This window comes from Caenorhabditis remanei, chromosome IV, assembly GCF_010183535.1.
Source record: "Caenorhabditis remanei strain PX506 chromosome IV, whole genome shotgun sequence".
Taxonomy (NCBI): Eukaryota; Metazoa; Nematoda; class Chromadorea; order Rhabditida; family Rhabditidae; genus Caenorhabditis; species Caenorhabditis remanei.
This window is the reverse complement of record NC_071331.1, coordinates 3,725,729-3,744,500: the sequence shown is the minus strand read 5'-3', so window position 1 is coordinate 3,744,500 and position 18,772 is coordinate 3,725,729. Positions and strand designations below refer to the sequence as shown.

General features: G+C 39.5%; 3 protein-coding genes across 3 annotated transcripts; all 3 read left to right on the top strand.

The window, feature by feature from the left end:
* GCK72_012370 (uncharacterized protein) lies at positions 1-3,918 on the top strand (the record flags this gene model as incomplete). The annotated part of the gene is made up of 12 exons (XM_053729055.1): positions 1-295; positions 463-792; positions 888-1,199; positions 1,245-1,331; positions 1,376-1,561; positions 1,605-1,838; positions 1,888-1,989; positions 2,036-2,757; positions 2,823-2,957; positions 3,037-3,186; positions 3,235-3,838; positions 3,887-3,918. The coding sequence occupies 12 exons, from the start codon at positions 1-3 to the stop codon at positions 3,916-3,918; spliced, it is 3,189 nt and encodes a 1,062-aa protein (XP_053583827.1).
* A 2,317-nt stretch (positions 3,919-6,235) lies between these two features.
* On the top strand, positions 6,236-8,340 carry GCK72_012369 (uncharacterized protein; the record flags this gene model as incomplete). The annotated part of the gene is made up of 4 exons (XM_053729054.1): positions 6,236-6,578; positions 6,774-7,044; positions 7,422-8,070; positions 8,116-8,340. The coding sequence occupies 4 exons, from the start codon at positions 6,236-6,238 to the stop codon at positions 8,338-8,340; spliced, it is 1,488 nt and encodes a 495-aa protein (XP_053583826.1).
* A 6,812-nt stretch (positions 8,341-15,152) lies between these two features.
* Positions 15,153-17,213, top strand: GCK72_012368 (uncharacterized protein; the record flags this gene model as incomplete). Its single annotated transcript, XM_053729053.1, has 4 exons — positions 15,153-15,495; positions 15,542-15,869; positions 15,927-16,134; positions 16,986-17,213. 4 exons carry the CDS (start codon positions 15,153-15,155, stop codon positions 17,211-17,213), a joined length of 1,107 nt encoding a protein of 368 aa, XP_053583825.1.
* Positions 17,214-18,772: the final 1,559 nt, after the last annotated feature.

Here is an 18,772-nt window from a genome sequence, read left to right as displayed (position 1 = left end):
ATGTGGAGAGGTCGCCATTCTTCTCTCTTCTTACTCTACTGTGTTTTATTGTTTGCTCATGAATCCGAGCAATTCGATTGCGCTTGGCTTATCGATCGTAATCAAAGTTATAAAACTTCCGACAAATCCATCTTTTATAATGGAGATTGTTGTCTGGAAGATGTTGTCGTTTATTTGGATTCATTGCCATCAGTTGGGTTTACTAATAACTGGAGAACAGCTCTATCTATCAATAAGTTTTTTATAATCGAGGCTGTTTACCTAACATTTGGAAGAAGTTGCATGTCCTTGCAGGGTAAGCAAAGGAGATAAACAGGACGAGTTGTAGTTGTAAGACAGGAAATTATTATAGTATGATGAAACACCGTTGCATAGTTAGTTTAAATTTATAGTAATTTAATGCAGTTCCAAAAATATAAGGGTGTCAATTCTCTTGTAAGAAAAATGATGATTTCTTTCAAGATGCCACTACTGAAACAACAAAAACTAATTGCTCTTGGCTCTCCGACTCTTTCAACGTTACCGATTATACTGGAAAAGTGACATTCTCATACAATGGATCGTGTTGCTCAGATGTGGCTGCAGAAATGTTAAAAAAGAGTTCTTACCAAACAGAAATTGAGATGTTGGAAAAGATAAAAAACACATTGGAATGGAAATCATCAGAATCTAACAATTTGAACGAAATCAGTAACAATATAGCCGCTTTAAAAATGAATGCACTGGTAAAAATGTTGTACTGCATTTCGGAGGCCTGCCCTGGAATGGATTCAGTTTGGGATAACTGCACAGGTAGGTTTCATGAATTCTTTTTTTTTGAGATTTAAAATTGTTTCGGAGATACTAGTGAACACTTATTATATTGCTTATTAAACAAATATTTTCAGAAACTACTACTTCCTCCTCTACCACTGAGACAACGACAAGTCCAGTTGCGACCACAAAAAAATTGGAGTGTTATTGGCTTGATGAGCCTTTCATTAGTTATTACCCAGTGGGACCAGACAGCATGGTAAATGTAATTTATACTGGTGGTTGTTGTACTGAAGCGGCGGTGTCAGCATTGGAAAATGGTCCTCCGGATCATTTACACCTGGAATCTTACCAGGAAGACTATAAAGCAGAAGCACTGTATAATTACTTGTTTTGCATCCAAGACGCATGTCCTTACATGACCCCAATATGGACCAATTGCTCAGGTATGTCTCAAATAATAAGTTTGACCAAAATTCATTTGTTTCCAGATTTGACAACCACAACTGAAGCTCAAACGACACCGACAATAACCGAATCTACGACAGTCACATCTGAAGTAACGACTACAAAGAAAAGTAGGTATATTTTAAAATTTCTTTTGATTGATTTCTTTTTTCAGGGCAAGGAGGATTCCTATCGGAAGACACTACAAGGACATCTACATCGACAACAAGTGAAGCGGAAACCTCAACGGAGAAGAAAGCAACACGGAAGACTAATAATGGAGATCCATCTAATGACAATGAGCTGACAACAAAATCGACTACCTTTGAATCAACTACTGCTAAAACTACCACAACAATAAGTAAGAATCTTAAAAACATTCCTCTTTCAAAACTTTTTTTCAGATCTTGGAGATATTTTGAGCAGTCCCAAAAATTACCAGAGCTCAACCACATCCAGCACCTCATTAACTCAAACAACTGCACCTTCCTCAACAACTACAAGTGAAGCACCAAAGAAAGAAGAGCCTATCGAGAATGAAGTCACAGAAGAGCATGAGGAGTCAACAACAACAAATACATCTCCAAAAGTCAACACCACAGAATTCAAGGAAACTTCGATTGCAAGTGTGACGCAAAGTAAAACCTTAAACAATTTTAAAATCACGACTGAGTACCTATATTTCAGATTCCACTGTCACCTCAACGGCTGTCCAGCAAGAAGACACGTCTACCACTGTGAGTAAGACGAGCCTTTCTTCCAACGAGCCTGAGACAACAACGGATAAAGGTGACATCCATTATTAGCACGACCTTCTTGAAATTTTTTTGTTTAGAAACCCCTGCAACCACTTCTGAAACCGATCTTGAGTCAACTTTCTCAACCACTTCTGATGACTCTGAAACTTCTAAAGATCCTGAAGAGACTAGTGAAAGCACAACACCCTCGGAAGCATCTGAATCATCCTGGTCCACCGAAAGCTTCACAACTCCTCTGATCAATCTGATCAGCAGTTTGACTGGCTCCACTGTGACCTCTTCATCCCCCAAAACTACTTTTTCGATGGATTCTGAAGGAACTAAATCTCCGACGTCTTCTGGAATGACAGCTGGTTCAACCACTCCCGAAAGTAAGAATCAATCTGGAGCTCACGGATCGAGCACAACGTCAAGCCAAGGTTCTAGGTCTACTGTGTCCTCTTCGCACCCCAAGACGACAACGGATTCTGACCAAACTGAACGTCCCATGTCCTCAGGAATGACAGCTGGTACAACAAGCTCTGAACCAAAAGACCGATCAACAGATCAAACTTCTGAAACCCGCTCAACAAAGTCATCTGAGACACCGACCACTTCTGAATCTAGCAGGACCCATGTAACTGGATCAACTGTTGATGATGCGACAAGGACTGGCTCCACCACATCTTCTGTCAGTCAATTTGAGTCTGAGACTGCAATTGGTTCTACTGGAACGTCGTCGACAGTAACCGTCACTGGATCAACCAAATCGACAGCTCATGGCTCAACGGAGAAAACGACAACGACTGGCAGTGAAGCAGTTGGTTCTGGAACTGGAACATCGGTCTAAACTTTCATGAGTTCCATGTATGCCTATATTTTCAGACAACCGCCATTCGTGGAGCAACTGTAACCGGAACTCAGAAGGCATCATCTACTTCAACCAGTGGTACACAAGAAACTGGGACTCCCACAACTGGAAAAATTGAAGGATCTGGATCAACGAGCACTAATCACCCGGTGAGCAATGATTCTGATAGTCACCCGAACTTCCTTTTTCAGAAACCGACCATCAGCGGACATATCATCGACTACACAGGGACTATGGAAACCAATCCAACAGCGAAAACGTCTGAATCGACTTCTGGAACAACTGGAAAAGGAGATTACAGCTCTAATGGCTCCTCCACAAAATCCTCAAGTAGCTCAACAACGACTAAACCGGCTCAAGGAACTGAATCAACAACTGGTCATACGGTAAGACTCAGGTTAAAAACTTTTGAATTAATTTTTTCAGAGATTGGCAAACACAGGAACTACTGATTCCTCCAAAACTTCCTCAACTTCAAAGAAACCGGAAACAGGAACAAGTTCTTATGGGTCGTCAACTACTACCAAATCATCTGGAGCTAAATCGACTAGTGGAACTAATGGAACAACCAAATCTTCAAGCTCGACAAAAACGTCCACAACTGCTTCGTCGACCACTGGAACCTCGAAAGGAGCTGGTGCAACAACTTCCAACAAATCTGATGGAACGAAGACGACTACAACCAAATCAGCAAAAGCTTCGAGCACTTCTGAAAACTCGAAAACGCCAGATTCCCAAAAGGTGTCCACCAAGCCAACAACAAAGTCTTCAGTCTCCTCTTCCTCGGTTACCACCTCGACTACGACATCGACCCCACCCCCAACATCAGCCACCTGTCCGATGCCCGACATTGACCGACGCTTCACGAACCGACCCACCGATGCCGAGTTGAAGCCGTTCTACGCACCTGGAGAGCGAGTAATCCATCTCTGCATCAAATACTATGTGATGGAGTGGGCCGGCCAACCTCTCAGAATCTATCAATGTGGAGAGGATGGGAAATGGATTGGAACGTTCCAGCGGTGTGTTCGTAAGTTGAGAGTTGGGAGTCTTAACAATGATGTAGTATTGATTTCAGCGGATGTGCCTTCACCAAAAAAGGAGTTGTAAGCAGGAATGGACTTGGATAATTTGGACATGTGTTAAACATTGAATAAAATTCTCCCTTGTTAAATTTTTGGTCAGAAAAATAGTTATCACAGTCAATTTATTCTGTAAAATAACGCTGGAACTTTTTCTACTAAGCAACGTGATACTAGAGATTGCCTTTCTAAAAGTTATTTATGGTGGTACAATTTGTTGGAATAGCTATGCAATGAGTACTTAAAAGAGCCGGCTATTTTTAAAAGTCATAAAAAGGACGCGGATACAAAAAGTACTCAAAAAGTATTGGTACAGAATGAAGATCAAACAAACAGAAGAAATGGAAGTTTATTGTTCCTCTTGCTGATTGATATGGTAAAACAGGTTTAAGAAAACGAAATAATTTTTTGTTGATTGAATACCAACCAGTGTGATCTGATTATCTGGCATTATGAAGATCGAAATACCCGAAATAACTGACGCCTTAATACAACACACGTCATTATTCAAAACTTTCATGACTCTGTGTCGCTTTTGTCAATATTTGAAATTTATCTCGCTGTGAATACTGTTTCAAATGGAACAGTAAACCAAAACAGCTTGATAGTCAATGATGCTTGATAGTCACATACGGAATATTGGTGAAGAGCTAATGGTAGGATTGTCCGTTTATCTTATGTATTTTTATTAGGTTCTTGGAAAGATCAAGGAGTTGTTAATGTTGATACCTCATTCTGAAACTCCAGGTCTTGAAAAGAGGTATACCATCTGTGAATAGGCGCTATCCAAGTGGACGGGAATACAACCAACTTTCTAGTCTTTCACAATCTTTACAGCCGATCTACATATTAGTTGGTTTTTATCTATCAACAATTACTGTTTTGAATGGAACAGTAAATGTCACGAAAACTCAATGAGATCTGTTTCAATCGATAAGTTGAGAAGCAGGTAATTTTGTTTAACTGTTGGTCGGTCACTCTGAAATTTCAGGAATTGAAGAGATCGATTTACTCTCTTTTGATGTAAACATTATGGAAACCGTAGCAACTTTTTTCTGTTTCAGAACTTTTACAAATTTCATACGTTTGGTTTTTCGTTATTCGTTTTCCCAGTCTACTCCAGTCTACTCTCAGTTTCTCAGTCACGTGTACCACTAACGTCTTTTTCTACCTTACCACCTGTTCGGGGTCACCTTCCCAGATGTTGACTTTTCTGCACATACGTATACACAGGAAATTTCTTCTCATGAAAATCGTTGGCGAGCCGATCAATACGTTTGTTTGCATAGCAGAACACATCTTTGGAGGCCATCTGTATTTCTCATAACGTTTCTTCCTCAAAAAATTATGGTTGTCCACTTTTTGTTCTGCTATTTTTTATTGTTCTCTACTTTCCGTATATTGTCTTCTGTTTTGTGGTGCTTTTAATCAAGCCTTTGTCCGCAAAAAATCAATTCCAATCTCAAGGTGATAACTTTTATGGTTCCCAAGTCTCCCGGGAAATAGACCCCCTTGTGTATTCCATCTTCCCTAGAATTCTGAAAGATAATTCAGAATATGCCTACGAATCTCTCTACTTTTTTCTCTAATCCGTCCGACATCTTTCCTGTGTTGCCACGTCACATCTCCTTTCTTCAAACAAGGACAGGCCCTTATTAAAAATCAATAAAAAATATTGGGTCATTAGGATTATTTATATGTGTGGGCGTGGGCGTCTACATCTCATTTGACACTTTTTCTCTTTTTTTCTCTTGTACATATTATACGGGGTATGCCAACAGATATTGTTTTGAAACAGGGCATAAAGGACTCTTCAAAAGCGTGTCTAAAGTTTTTTTTCCCGTGTTTTTACGGTTTCTCCAAGTTGTTTTATTGTAGAGCTACTTTTCATCAACATCATTTCCTCTGTAGATAGCTTTTTTGAGAATCTTTATCAGCCGGTAACCCACCTTTACGTCAGCCAAAATTTTTCTTTAAATCCCGTTTCCAGGAAATTTTGAATAATTCAGAAATGTTCAGCCTACTGTTTATCGAAATCCTTTTCCTTTTCTTCCTGTCAAGGCTGTCGCACGGCCGGCCAAATGGGCTGAATTTTTGTACATCGACTAATTTTTTGGTCCTCTACAAGGCCGCCTGAAGAAGCGAAAATTTTCCATGGCTGGGAACTGAGATATAGAATCGGCCCACGGTCTTTTTGACAGCCTTGCTTCCTATACATGTATGCACGACTTGTCTCTTTGCTTCTTTTGGTCGTTCATGACAAAAAAATTGCAGAAAATGGCCCTTTTTTCATTGTCTTGCTTATTTTCAGACGTTCACTTGAAAATGTACTTCTCATTTCCAGAATGCCATCTCCATTGTCTAACATCAAAACCGAATCCCGCCCAATCTGGGAGCAACCACCACCACCAAACATCGTTCTCCCTGAACTGCCACCTGAAGATCCCTCACGTCACATAACGCTCCAAGAATATAAAAAGCTTGCGTGTGCTCCTGAAATCGCGCGGCAAACATGGGCTCGCGTTGGGCAGAGTTGTGAAGCCAAACAGTTACTGGAGTTGACCATCCTACACTGCTTCAGCGAAGTTCCTCCACTTGGAAAGAAAAGGAATAGCCATCAGAAGGTACAGGATCACTATGCAATTGTTGCTATCAAAGTGTGGAAGAGAATTGGGATTCTTTACAGCCGTAAGTTTAACAACAATCTTTTTTTGTGTTTTACTAGCACGACACGCTTCTTACAACCACGCTCTACCGAAACCCAAGAAAATTGTGTGCGAAATTGGGAGACTCAGAGAAAATGAGGAAAAAATAGTTTTCAAAAGAATTCCGGTAGAGCGCGGTTGTAAGAACTGTGTCGAGCTAATATTTTGTTTGTTTCAGAGCAAATTGTGAGTGGTTGTCTTATGGCGGCGAAAATAGGGCTACGAAGACGTCTGAGAACATTTACTATCGAAAAAAGATTATCGAAAGAGAAGGTGGAGGAAAAAATGTGGGAGTGGCCACTCTATCAATACATGAGAACATATCGCCAAGAAGATTATGAAAAGGGATTGAGGACAAAGGCGTTGAAAGATAAAAATGGGCAGCCTTTCGTTTTTGAGTTAAATGACGACGACGATAAGGAGGAGATGGAGAATGATAGAAGTGTAGAGTGAGTTTATAAAATAGATCATTTTGAAAAATTATTTATTACGTATCTCAAACGGGGGCGTACTACATTTTTTGCCCAATTTTAAAAACAGCGAGGTGTTGTCGGAGTGCAGTGAGACTTTCACAGGGTAGAGGACGTCCGAAATTTTTTCGAAAAACTTTTCGCGAAAATTTTTGACCTATTAATCAAAAAAGTTTTCACTGTAAACTTTTTCGAAAACCACCAAAACCGAAAAAGTTTTTTTTTGCACTGCCCTGGTTCCAACTCATCCTTTTTTGAACGCAATTTGCTTGAACTAGAGCATTTTTTTTTATAGAAAAGTCACTAAGCATCTCGAAAACTCTGGACGTCTCTTTCCTATTCATACCATTTTCCAGATCCATCCCTGCTGACAACATCAAGAAAAAGGCACCAGCTCCATCCGCCTTGAAGCGCTCCCTTCTTCTTCAAGTGAAGCAAGAAGAAGAAGAAGAGCCTCCGAAGAAAATTGCTCAGCTAAACACACCTGTATTCACTCCAGACATACCAGAATCGTCTCAAAATATGCCAGGACCACACTCGTCCCACTCGCCGAAAGGGCGATTAGTTCTATCCGGTTTGATACGCCCTGCTCTTCTTCAAGTGAAGCAAGAAGAAAGAGAACCTCCAACAAAAATTCCTCCGGTTGAGTCAAACCTATCTGAATCCTCTCGACACGTGAGAGCAGTTTCTAGCCAACATCAGGAGGCTCAGTATAAGCCAACGCAGAGAGACTTGCCAGCTCCGTCCCGACACGTGCCAGGTTTTTCTGCAGACGTGTCAGGTTCATCTCAAAACATGTCTGGACTATCTTCGAGCCACTCGCCGAGTCCTTCTCATCAACATCGAGTTCCTCACTATGACCCATCGCTTCAAGATATGCTAAGTTATTCCCCAGAGATGCCTGACCCTTCTTACCAACAGGCTAGTGGTCACAACGGGAACCAGTCTGAATTCCTGAAGCAAAGGGATCCGCTTGGACACCATAAAAACATGTCCGTGCCTACTGTAAGTTTACAGTCCACAGCAAATGAATATCTAAAAAAATTTCAGGCCCTCCTAAGCAAAACCGATCAATATTATTTCAACGAGGATATGGAGTATCTAAACCGGAAGCTATTGAGAATACACGAGAAGAACGAGACGCTCTATAGAGCTGCCAGGGACGCTGTCCTTGAGGTCACAAAGGCTATCGAAAGAAAGACTCCGGATAAAAGTTTGGAATCGGTTTTCTTAGAATTGGCGGACTTTTTTAAGGATGTGAAGGTTCCTGAATGAATTTTGACTTGATTTCTCGTTACAGTAATCTCAACTATTTACCTTTTTCATTTTTTCACACTTATGTGTACTCACATACCTTTTCAAAATTTATGTTTTGTTAAATCGTTCAGTTTTCTTCGTTACAATCACTATCATCAGTTTTTTCAACAATTAATGCCTATTTTTAACATATCATAAAGTTGCTGTTTCAGTTGTTTCATAAAAGGTAATTGTTTGAGAATTGTATCGATTACATAAAAAAATTTTAATTCGAAAAAGAATGTTGAAGTTTCAAATAGAAAACCCATAACAAAATATCACTGATACAATGATTTCATTTTTTAATAACAGAAATTAACAATAACTGGTTCATCCAGATTATTTTTCAGTATAAATTATTTTTACGTGATGATCTGTGAACCTGCGTGAAAGTTCATCGAGGCTCATTGAAAAAAAAACTACATACATTTCCATTCGACATCGTAAGAGCGTCAATACGTCAATAAGAGGAACGATATCAAACGTCTGTATTACTTAATTTTTATTCATTTTTATCTCTAGCTTTAATTTCTTTTTATCAGTTTCAGAACTTTTACAACTGTTTGCACATAATTGCAACATTATTAACTATGCGATTTCTTTTGTTCCAGTTCAAGTGCCCTTTGAAAACTTTGGAGCACCCCCACAGGTTTCTAGTCTACTTTCAAAAACAACGTGTTTCACAGAGCGTAATGCACGATTCCAAGTTAACGCAATTTCCAAGATATTACAAAAATCGGTACATTTCCAAACAGTGATAAAAACTGTAAATAAAAACTTTATTTATAAAATATCAGATCTCACAATCTCGAAATGAAACATTTCACATTTTGTTATTACCAAGATATATTCTGTACATCTCAAATAACACCGTTTCGTTCAGTTTTTAAAGCTGTGAAACAGGAATCTCAATACGTTGATTGTGAGCATCTAGAGAACATTCGTATACAGCGTCAAAGGGTTTCTGTTTTGCCAAAGTCATAAACTTTTGAAATGTTGTATTTGAAGTTATTTGTTGTAGTGCAAGCTCTTCAATTTTCACTTTCATCATCGAAATCCAATATGATTTTCTCCAATCAAAACTTTTCCTCAAGTCGAATTCTATCTTTTTTTGTTCTGGTGCCCCGTGGTGAGAGTGGGCGACCTCTATCTGGTTGACTCACCGTCTGAATCGCGCTGTCTCTCTCTGGGCACCCTTTTCTTGATCACTCTAAATATTTTTTTTCCTCGCTCCCCTCAATCAGAATGTCAATAAGAAATTGTGTGTCCCTGGGACATTTATTTACACATGTTGTCTTCTAACGGACGGTCCACATGTCTGTTTGTCTGTGGTAACTCAATATTTTTATATTTTTGCACGTGTATGTGCGTGTGTGTTTGTGTTATCGATTTTTTCACATCCCATATTTTTTGATTTGAAAACATGTAAACTGAATTTTCTGATTATGTATTCAAAACCAGCGTACTACTAGTTTAAACATCGGAAAAGAAAATTTCGTTAATTTTTTTTAATTTTGCAAGATCATTTTGTTTATGTTTCACATTTTCCATTTTAGGTTTTCAATCTTCAATCATTTTGGTTATACTTCATCGACTTCAGTTCTCCGCATTTCGTTTTGACTTTCTGGAATTTAGGGTATTTCCGTTTTCCGTCTTCCGTGTCCACTTTCTCGGAATAATCCTTGACAATTTCTCTGACTCTCTCTCTCTCTCTGGTTGTCTGTTTCTCTATTCCCTCCATTCATTAATCTTTTCTCCGCATAAATGAATGCAACGAGGCCCCTTGCACGCTCGCTTTCTGTCTTCTATATATTTGTTTCGAAATACGACGACTCATGTTGGAGAGTGTACACTCTCGACTCCCGTGTCTCCCTTTTCTCTCTTTCTCTCTGCCAATGCAATAGAAGTAAATACTATGCTTTCCTCAAAAGTGACAGCTGTGTGAGGGGATTTATTGGCTCCGCCCACTTTGGCAACATTGCCGCATGGTTTTTTCGCGCCATTTTTTTCAGGTCATATCAAGATGGTTTTTGCAGAAATATAGTGATTGTCAAGGCGCGGATAATTGACGGCAAAGTTCAAAATTCAATTTTTTAAAAATGTCGAAATTTTTCAAAAATAGGTTCTTTTTTTGAAACAAGGTCTTTAAAATTGCAACGCCAAGGGTTTTTACGTTTATTTTACTTATCTTTTAATAAAAGCCGCGACGCGCACGCGACGCGCACGCAACGCGACTCGGAAAAAAATTCAAATTTGTTCGTTGCGGGCCTTACCCCTCAGCGTCCCCAACCCGTAGTTTTCCTTCCAATAGCCATTCTTTGGAGCTTGTCAAAAACTTTTTATCCTTATTGACGCGGCGCGGTTTCGATAAGTGCGCTCCATCGAACAAACATCAATTCTCCTTCTGCGTCTCTCCATTCCCCACGCGACGACCCCTCTTGCGTCTCGCTCTCTCCACGTTTGCACGCTCTTTCCAATCTCCAATTTTCTCTTTTCCATCGGTTTAGAATGACAGCGAGGATTGTTTGAAGAGTGTGCTTTCTCTCTTGCCGTCTCTCTCTCCTCAGCGCAGAGCGAAAAAGACAGATGAGAAAGGAGAAAGAGAATGCATAGTGTGTCCTTGCCGCGGGCAGCGCGCAAATATTTTCTCTCTCATACACATTTCTGCACGTCTTCTCTCTCTTTCTTTGCCTAACTCTCAACAGCGGTCGCCGCATTGAAGTAAGTATACTTGCTTTCCTCGTTTCTTTCTCCCTTTTTCACCATTTTGTGTGTCTGTGGTCTCTCTGTGTGTTTCTGTATGATCCTCTCTTCTAAACCTTTTGGTTTTATTCAAAAACATGCAAATTTACGTGACAGAAAGCACAGCAGTGCGAAACGTAATGTGACAAACCGATTTGTTTTTTTTTTCGGAGTCGCGTTGCGTGCGCGTCGCGGTTTATCGTTAAAATAACGTGAAAATCCTTAAAACTTTGCAAAATTCAAATTGGCAACCGTTGTGCGACGGAGCGCGTTTCCGCGACCTTACGCCTCACATTGCTGTGATCGTGACCATGGGACAACGTGACAAAATTAGGTGCGACAGTGTAGAAACCGCACGCATCTCTCACTTTTGTTTTCTCACTTACAGTGCCGTGATAAAATATAAACTTTGACCTGTTTTAGTTGAAAATGACCAAATTTTTAAGAGGGTGTTAAGGTATCACTGATTGTCCCAAAAAGTAAAGTATGTATAAACGATACAGAACAAAGGTAGAACTTCATTTTTGTAGTTGACAATTTTTTCGTACGGACACTCCCTAGAGAGTTATGGTCATTTTAAGCGAAAAGCTCAAAAATTGCTCTATTTTGCACTGAAATAGGATGATTTGAGGAAGAAATTACTTTGTCGATGCATAACTCTCTAGGGAGTATCGGTACAAAAAAGTTGTAAACTACAAAAATAAAGTACTAATTTTGTTCTGTACTTTTGTAGTTGACAGCTTTTTTGTACGGATTCTCCCTAGAGAGTTACATATCGACAAAGTAATTTCTCCCTCAAATCGTCCAATTTCAGTGCAAAATAGAGTGATTTTTGATCTGTCCGCTTAAAATGATCATAACTCTTTATGGAGTGTCCGTACAAAAAAGTTGTCAACTACAAAAATAAAGCTTTTTTTTGTTCTGTATGGTTTTTTCATAATTCACTTTGTGGGACAATCAGTGATACCGTAACACCCACTCAAAGTTGGACAATATCAATTGAAAACGGCCAAAGTTTACAGCTTTTTGACCGGTACTCTATTTGTGTTCCGGTTTCATCCTTCCGTCTTACGTACTTCCATCTTTTGTATTGTATTGATATTGATTTGAGCTTCCACAATTTTAATAGTTCTTATTAACGCAAATCTGTTTTGACAATTGCGCTCCACCGAATACCCTCATGCATATTTTCTTTCTGCGCCTCTCAATTTTCCACGCACCCACTAAATTTCCTGTTTCTCTTTTCTATTAGTTTAGAATGAAAGGCAACGACGGCTGGTCGTTTGGGTGTGTGCCTATCCTTTCCTCTCCGCAGCGCTCGTCGACATTGATGGAATTTAAAATGGAAAAAGACGAAGAAAGAGATAGAAAAAATAAATAGTGTGTGCTAGTTGCGCGCGGCTTTTCAAGAGTGGTCGTGTTGTCTAAAATGTTGAAAGGAAGGGAAAGAGAGAAAAGGGAAAGAGAAATACATATGAGAAGGGAAAAAGATGTGAGCTGGTTGCGTGCGGCGCCAGCACCGCCGCACTCATTTTCGTCGCGCGGTCACATGGTCACGCCGTCGTTTTCGTGCAGTACACGCGCTCCCACATCGACAAAAAAGAACTGCAAGAAAACGTGAAGCCGAATTTTTCACGTTTTAGTTCTATTCTTCTATTTTTTGCACTGAAAATGCAGTATTTTTAGGTTTTGAGACGTCGCAATGGATGAAAAAGGATCCATTAGAACTGTGGAAAATCAAATTAATTTCTATTAATTTTATAAGCAAGAAAACGAGAATTTTGGTCTGAAATTGACTTTTTGATACAGAAAAACAGATTTTCAGAAAAATTTTAGCCAGCAGTTCTTTTACACAAAAATGTAACAGTTTCAGAGCGTCCTCGAGCACATTTCCTACAATTTTTGTTCGAATATGATTCCTGTCAAAAAATAAATCCCCCTTTTTCTGAAAATCTGTTTTACTGTATCAAAAAAGTTATTTTCTGACCAAAATTCACGTTTTCTTGCTTATAAAATATAAATGATAATTCAATTTTTCACAATTATGATGGATGGGACTTTTTTCATCCATAGCAACGTCTGCAAACCTGAAAAAACTGTACTTTCAGTGCAAAAATAGAAGAATTGAATTAAAACGTGAAAAATTTGGCTTCACATTTTTTGCAGATCTTTTTCGCAGTGTGGGAGACCTTGCAAGTTGAAATTTTTAAACTCGATTTTACGCCCTGTTTGTTTTGTGTGTTCCGGTTTCATCCTTTTTTCATTTGTACTTGCATTATTGCTTTTTGCTTATTCTTTCTTCTTTTGGTTTTATATTCTTCTGAGCTTTTAAAAAAATATCATTCTTATTAACGCAATACTGTTTTGACAATTGCGCTCTACCGGACACTTCCATCTTTTCTCTCTGCGCCACTCAATTTGCCACCTACCCACTAAATTTCCTTTTTTCTCTTTCCCATTAGTTCAGAAAGACAGCAATGAGGGCTGGTTGTTTGAGTGTGTGCGTCTTTTCCTTCCTCTCCGCAGCGGTCGTCGGTGAAACTAAAAATGAATGGAAAAAGATGAAGAAAGAGATAGAAAGGAAAAGAAAATAGTGTGTGCTGTCGTTGAAATCTTTCTCTCTCCCTATCAAATATACGTCCACAATGCTAGACGGAAAGAAAAGAGAGAAAAAGGGAAAAGACATGAATGAAAGGAAAAATAAATTATGTATGCTGGTTGCGTGCGGCGTCAACACTGCCGCAGTTAATTTTGTCACATTGTCACATTGTCACGCCCGCAGCAGTGCGAAGCGTAAGGCGCTCCGTTGCACAACGGTTGGCACGATGCCAAAAAAGACTTGCCAAGGATTTTTACGTTTATTTGTCGTATCTTTCAATATGAACCGCGACGCGCACGCAACGCGTGATGTGCTCGAGGACCGGAAAATGTAACAAATGTGCTCGAGTACCGGAAAATGTGCTCGAGGACCGGAAAATGTGCTCGAGGACCGGAAAATGTGCTCGAGGACCGGAAAATGTGCTCGTGGACCGGAAAACAAAATCAAATTTGTTCGGGGTCGTTGCGCCTCGCACTGATGTGTCTGCTATGGCCTTCTCGCGTAACAACCCGTAGTTTTCCTTCCAATAGCTATTCTTTTGAGCTCGTCAAATAAATGTTTATCCTTATTGACGCTGCACGGTTTCGTTAAGTGCGCTCCATCGAAACACTCTTTCTTCGTTTCTCAATTCGACGACACCCCTTGCGTCTCGCTCTCTCCATTTTTGCACGCTCTCTACAATTTCCTCTTTTCTCTTTTCCTTCGGTTTAGAAAGACAGCAAGGATTGTTTGAGGGCATGCTTCCTCTCTTGCCGTCTCGCTTATTTCCTGTCTCTCTCCGTAACGCTCGTCAACAATAATGGAAGGACAAGACGAAGATAGAGAGAGAAAGAAAATGTATTGCGTGCCCTAGTTTCGTGCAAATCTTTTTCTCTCCCTCTTTCTGTTTGTCCCTCTACACATGAGTGAATGCAACGAGGGTCGCTCGCTCTCTTCTATATATTCTTCTATCGATTTTCTGTTGGGGAGCGTACACTCTCTCACATACACTCTCGTCTCCTGTGCCTCCCTCTCTCTCTCTCTCTCTCTCTGAAATCGTTGCTTCATTTAAAGTTCACATCCACGCATTCTTGCGAAATATCCGCCCGGCCTGTCTCCTAGTACGCATCCGCGCTTTACTGCGGTAACAAATAGAAGGATCCAGGACGTTTTGAAACCAACGTTTGAAATCTGAGACGTTTCGAAACCATGACATTTTGATACCAAACGTGAAATAAAATCACAAAAATTGTAACAATTTTATTCCTTTACTGATCAATACCTTTACCTTTCCCTTTGATACCTTACTTTTACCTTTCACCTTTTACCTTAAGATTTCCGTTTCACAATTCCGTCTTCCACCTTCCGTATTTCCGCTTGCCGTTCTTCTTGGTGTATCTCTATTTGATTCTCAATGTCTTCTCCTCCTTACTTCCTGCTTCTTTCTCACTCTCAAATTTCCATTTCCAGAATGCAGTCTGAAATGCGCATGCCCAAACAAGAGCCCGTCGCTCGTCCACTCTGGGAAGAACTTCCAGTACCACCACACGTCGTCCTTCCTTCTCTGCCAATTGAGAATCCCGGTGCGCACATGACAATGCCTCAGTACCTGTTCGCAATTCAAGCTCCAAATGTGCAGGAGCAAAAGTGGGCGACTGTTGTCTCCAGAAACAGTAAGCAGTTGCTCGAGTGGATCATTCTGGACTCCAGCACCAAATATCCAATGGAAGGTGCCAAGAATAGAGCGAATATTCACAAATGGTACTGCACAACAGCAGTTTCAGTGTATAAAAGAACGGGACTTGTCGTGCATCGTAAGTTATATTATTTTTGTCTTATATATTAATGTACTTTTTTCAGCCTCAATCATAAGGGATTGCCTTCGATCCGCAAAGCAGCACCTCTACAACCGCCTTCTGAAGCATATCAAAACGGATAAGCTTTCCCCAAAGGAGGTGGAGGAGAAGCTCTGGGCATGGCCGACTTATCCATTTGTAAAACCCTTCCGCACGGAGAAGATGGAAAAGAAAATGAGATCGGCGAATCTTGTTGATGAAAATGGAGCCCCGATTGTGATCGATCTGGGCGAGGATGATAGTGACGACGATGATGATGAGGAGCTCATGCTACCAGCACCCGCCACACCAGCACCCGCCACACCAGCACCCGCCACACCAGCATCTGTTAAGTAAGTTTTCTTCTTTTTCTATTTTTGCTTAAAACTAAAAAACCAATCATTTTTCAGACCCACATTGCCTCTGAACGCCATCAAGGCAGAGTATTACTCAGCTACACCGGTCAAGCGTCGACATGCTGAAGTTGTACCAGATCAATCAACAATAGCCACTTCGTATCTCCCTGCGACAATGCCAAAAGCATCATTCGCTTTCATTCCCGCCGATCAGACCATGGACACATCCGGACCAATGGAGCCAGATTCGTCTGCGTCTGTTGTAAGTTATCCAAACCATGCTTGTCAATTGCGTAACTCGCTTCAAACTGAATCGTATGAGCTGAAAAATATACCAAAATGTAGCTCTCACGGAGAACTAAATCTGTGACCCACCTACGGGCCGCATAAACATCTGTTAATGCACCCCGAGTCGGGATAAAGTGCCTGTGCCGCTTTCTAACCCGACCCGCGGTACATTAACGATTAGTCACCAGCATTTTCGTATCATTTTCAGCATAGTAGTACGGAATGACATTTTCCGAAAAACCGGAATCCAGAATCAGGAACCGGAATGAAGTTTTTCAAATACCGGAATCCGGAATCCGGAACCGGAATGACGAAAAAACCCGGAATTCCGGAATTTCGGAATCCGTAATGATTCGATAAATTTGATAGACCAAGTCATTTTTTGAGTGTTATTAATTATATATAAAGTTTAAAACTACTTTTGAGCTTCAAGCCCGAAAAAGAAGTAATGCAGTTGTCTTTGAAACTCAAAAAAAAAATTTTAAACTTAAACTTCAGGATTCCGGAAAACAATTCAAAAAACCGGAATCCGGAATCCGGAATCGGAATGAAAATTTTCATTTTCCGGAATCCGGAATCCGGAATCGGAATGAAAATTTTCACTTTCCGGAATCCGGAATCCGGAACCGGAATGAAAAATTTCATTTTCCGGAATCCGGAACCGGAACCGGAATGTCAAAAAAAACCCGGAATTCCGGAATCCGGATTTCGGACAACTATGTTTTTCAGCTCATATAACTCAGTTTGAAGCGATTGGCCCTTTTCGGTTCGGTTGACAACTATGCTCCAAACATTAGAATCATATTTTGAATTCTTAAATTTCAGAACCCAGCTCCATCGGAACAGGATCTCCAAGACTTTGAAGCTGATATGATGGCGATTCATCGTGATGTAATGCGGAAAGCCAGAAAGGATCCAAAAAAGATGGATCTGATTCGCGCGGCACACGCACAGATGATGGCTGAGATCAACACCACCAAAACGAACGATCTCGGAGAGATGTTCATGAATGTTGGCAGAAGAAATTTGGGAAATGTCTTTAATACCGACTAATTTTCTTCTGATAACCCCTTATTTGTAGCGCCAATCCATGATTTCCTTGCTTTCACTTTCTCCCATTGAGATACTCAATTTATCTCCGTATTTTGTGCATTCCGTTTAATTTATAATAGCTTTATTCGGTTGATCACTTTCAACTTTTTTTACCCGCCCCGCCCTTCTTCTTCCTTGTTAAATTGCCGGTTTCTTCCAATTTATATTTGTGGTTTTTCTCAAGTTTTGCATTTTGCCCTCTTCAAATACTCTAAACTCTCCTTATAATTCTGTACATAATTAATTGATTATAAGTTCCTCGATGAATAAATCCAATTTTATTTTTCAAATTGATGATTTTGTTTTCTTACTACAAATCTGGGAACTTTTAAAGACAGGTAAATTCAAGTTTTTGAATACATATATAATTTATTGTTTACACATTCTACGGAGCCTCATTTTTAGAAGTTACGTTATTCAAATCATTGCTGATACAGTAAACTGATATATGTTAAAGAGACATTGAGCTTCACTGAGCGTTTCTCAAACTTTCATTATATTAGCTTAGCACATTTCTTACAAATGCGCTCCACCGAAATACGCCTTAAAATGAATTTTTTTCTCTGAATCTCTCATAACACACAATTTTCTTCAGTTTCGGTAGAGCGCGGTTGTAAGAGGCGTGACGTGCTAATATGAAGAACGAAAGAAAAAGTTATTGGTAGCTAGACTCTGTTCACTTTATTATAATTGAAAGTGATTATAAAACATACTGTTTCTCAAAGCTATTTTCTCACTTTGGAAAAGTAAAATATGTTTATTCCTAGGTTTCACATGTAGATTGCAATGAGAAACGCGAAACAGATTTTTCTCACATTGAACTGTAAGAGTTGTGTCACAAATGTTGTACATGACAATCAGTTTATTAACAAGCTTTAGCTTTTCTAAAATATGAAATGCTCAAAAACTTTATTGGTTTTGAATTGCAACAATAGCTAGATAAAGAAATTTAAAAAAGTGAACAACTTTATAGTTTTGCTATTTTAACATCAAAATTGTTTTAATTACAGGAAAGGCAATACTTTAATATTATTTAGAGAATTGGGTAACTCGAAGGCTTCGAGACGTTGAAATTTCTGAACTATTGTTATTCAAAATATTCCTGATGCAGCGAACCGAAATAATTTAGAAATTAATTGACTTTTAGTGCCTCTTAGATTTTATTGACTCATAATGACTCATAGGTGAATTTTAGTGACTCATGGCCCTATGTGAAAATTCTTTAAAAATCTGGTTCGCGTTAACGAAAATTACTGTTTTCTCAAAGTTATTTCCTTATTTTAAACAATGAAGTCATGTTATGTCCATGTAATGTTCTGATTGTCAGAATCGCATTTATGAGATTAACTCTATTTCTTTGTGAAAATGATTTCATATTCTGTCTCCATCAAGTTTCTTTATCTTCTTTTATTGTGCACAACAGTTGTGTTGGTTATTATTGCTGAATTTTTCAATATTTAAAACATTCACTGTTTCGTTCTTCAATTTTCATTTCCTGTGTGCGCAGATCATAATACTTG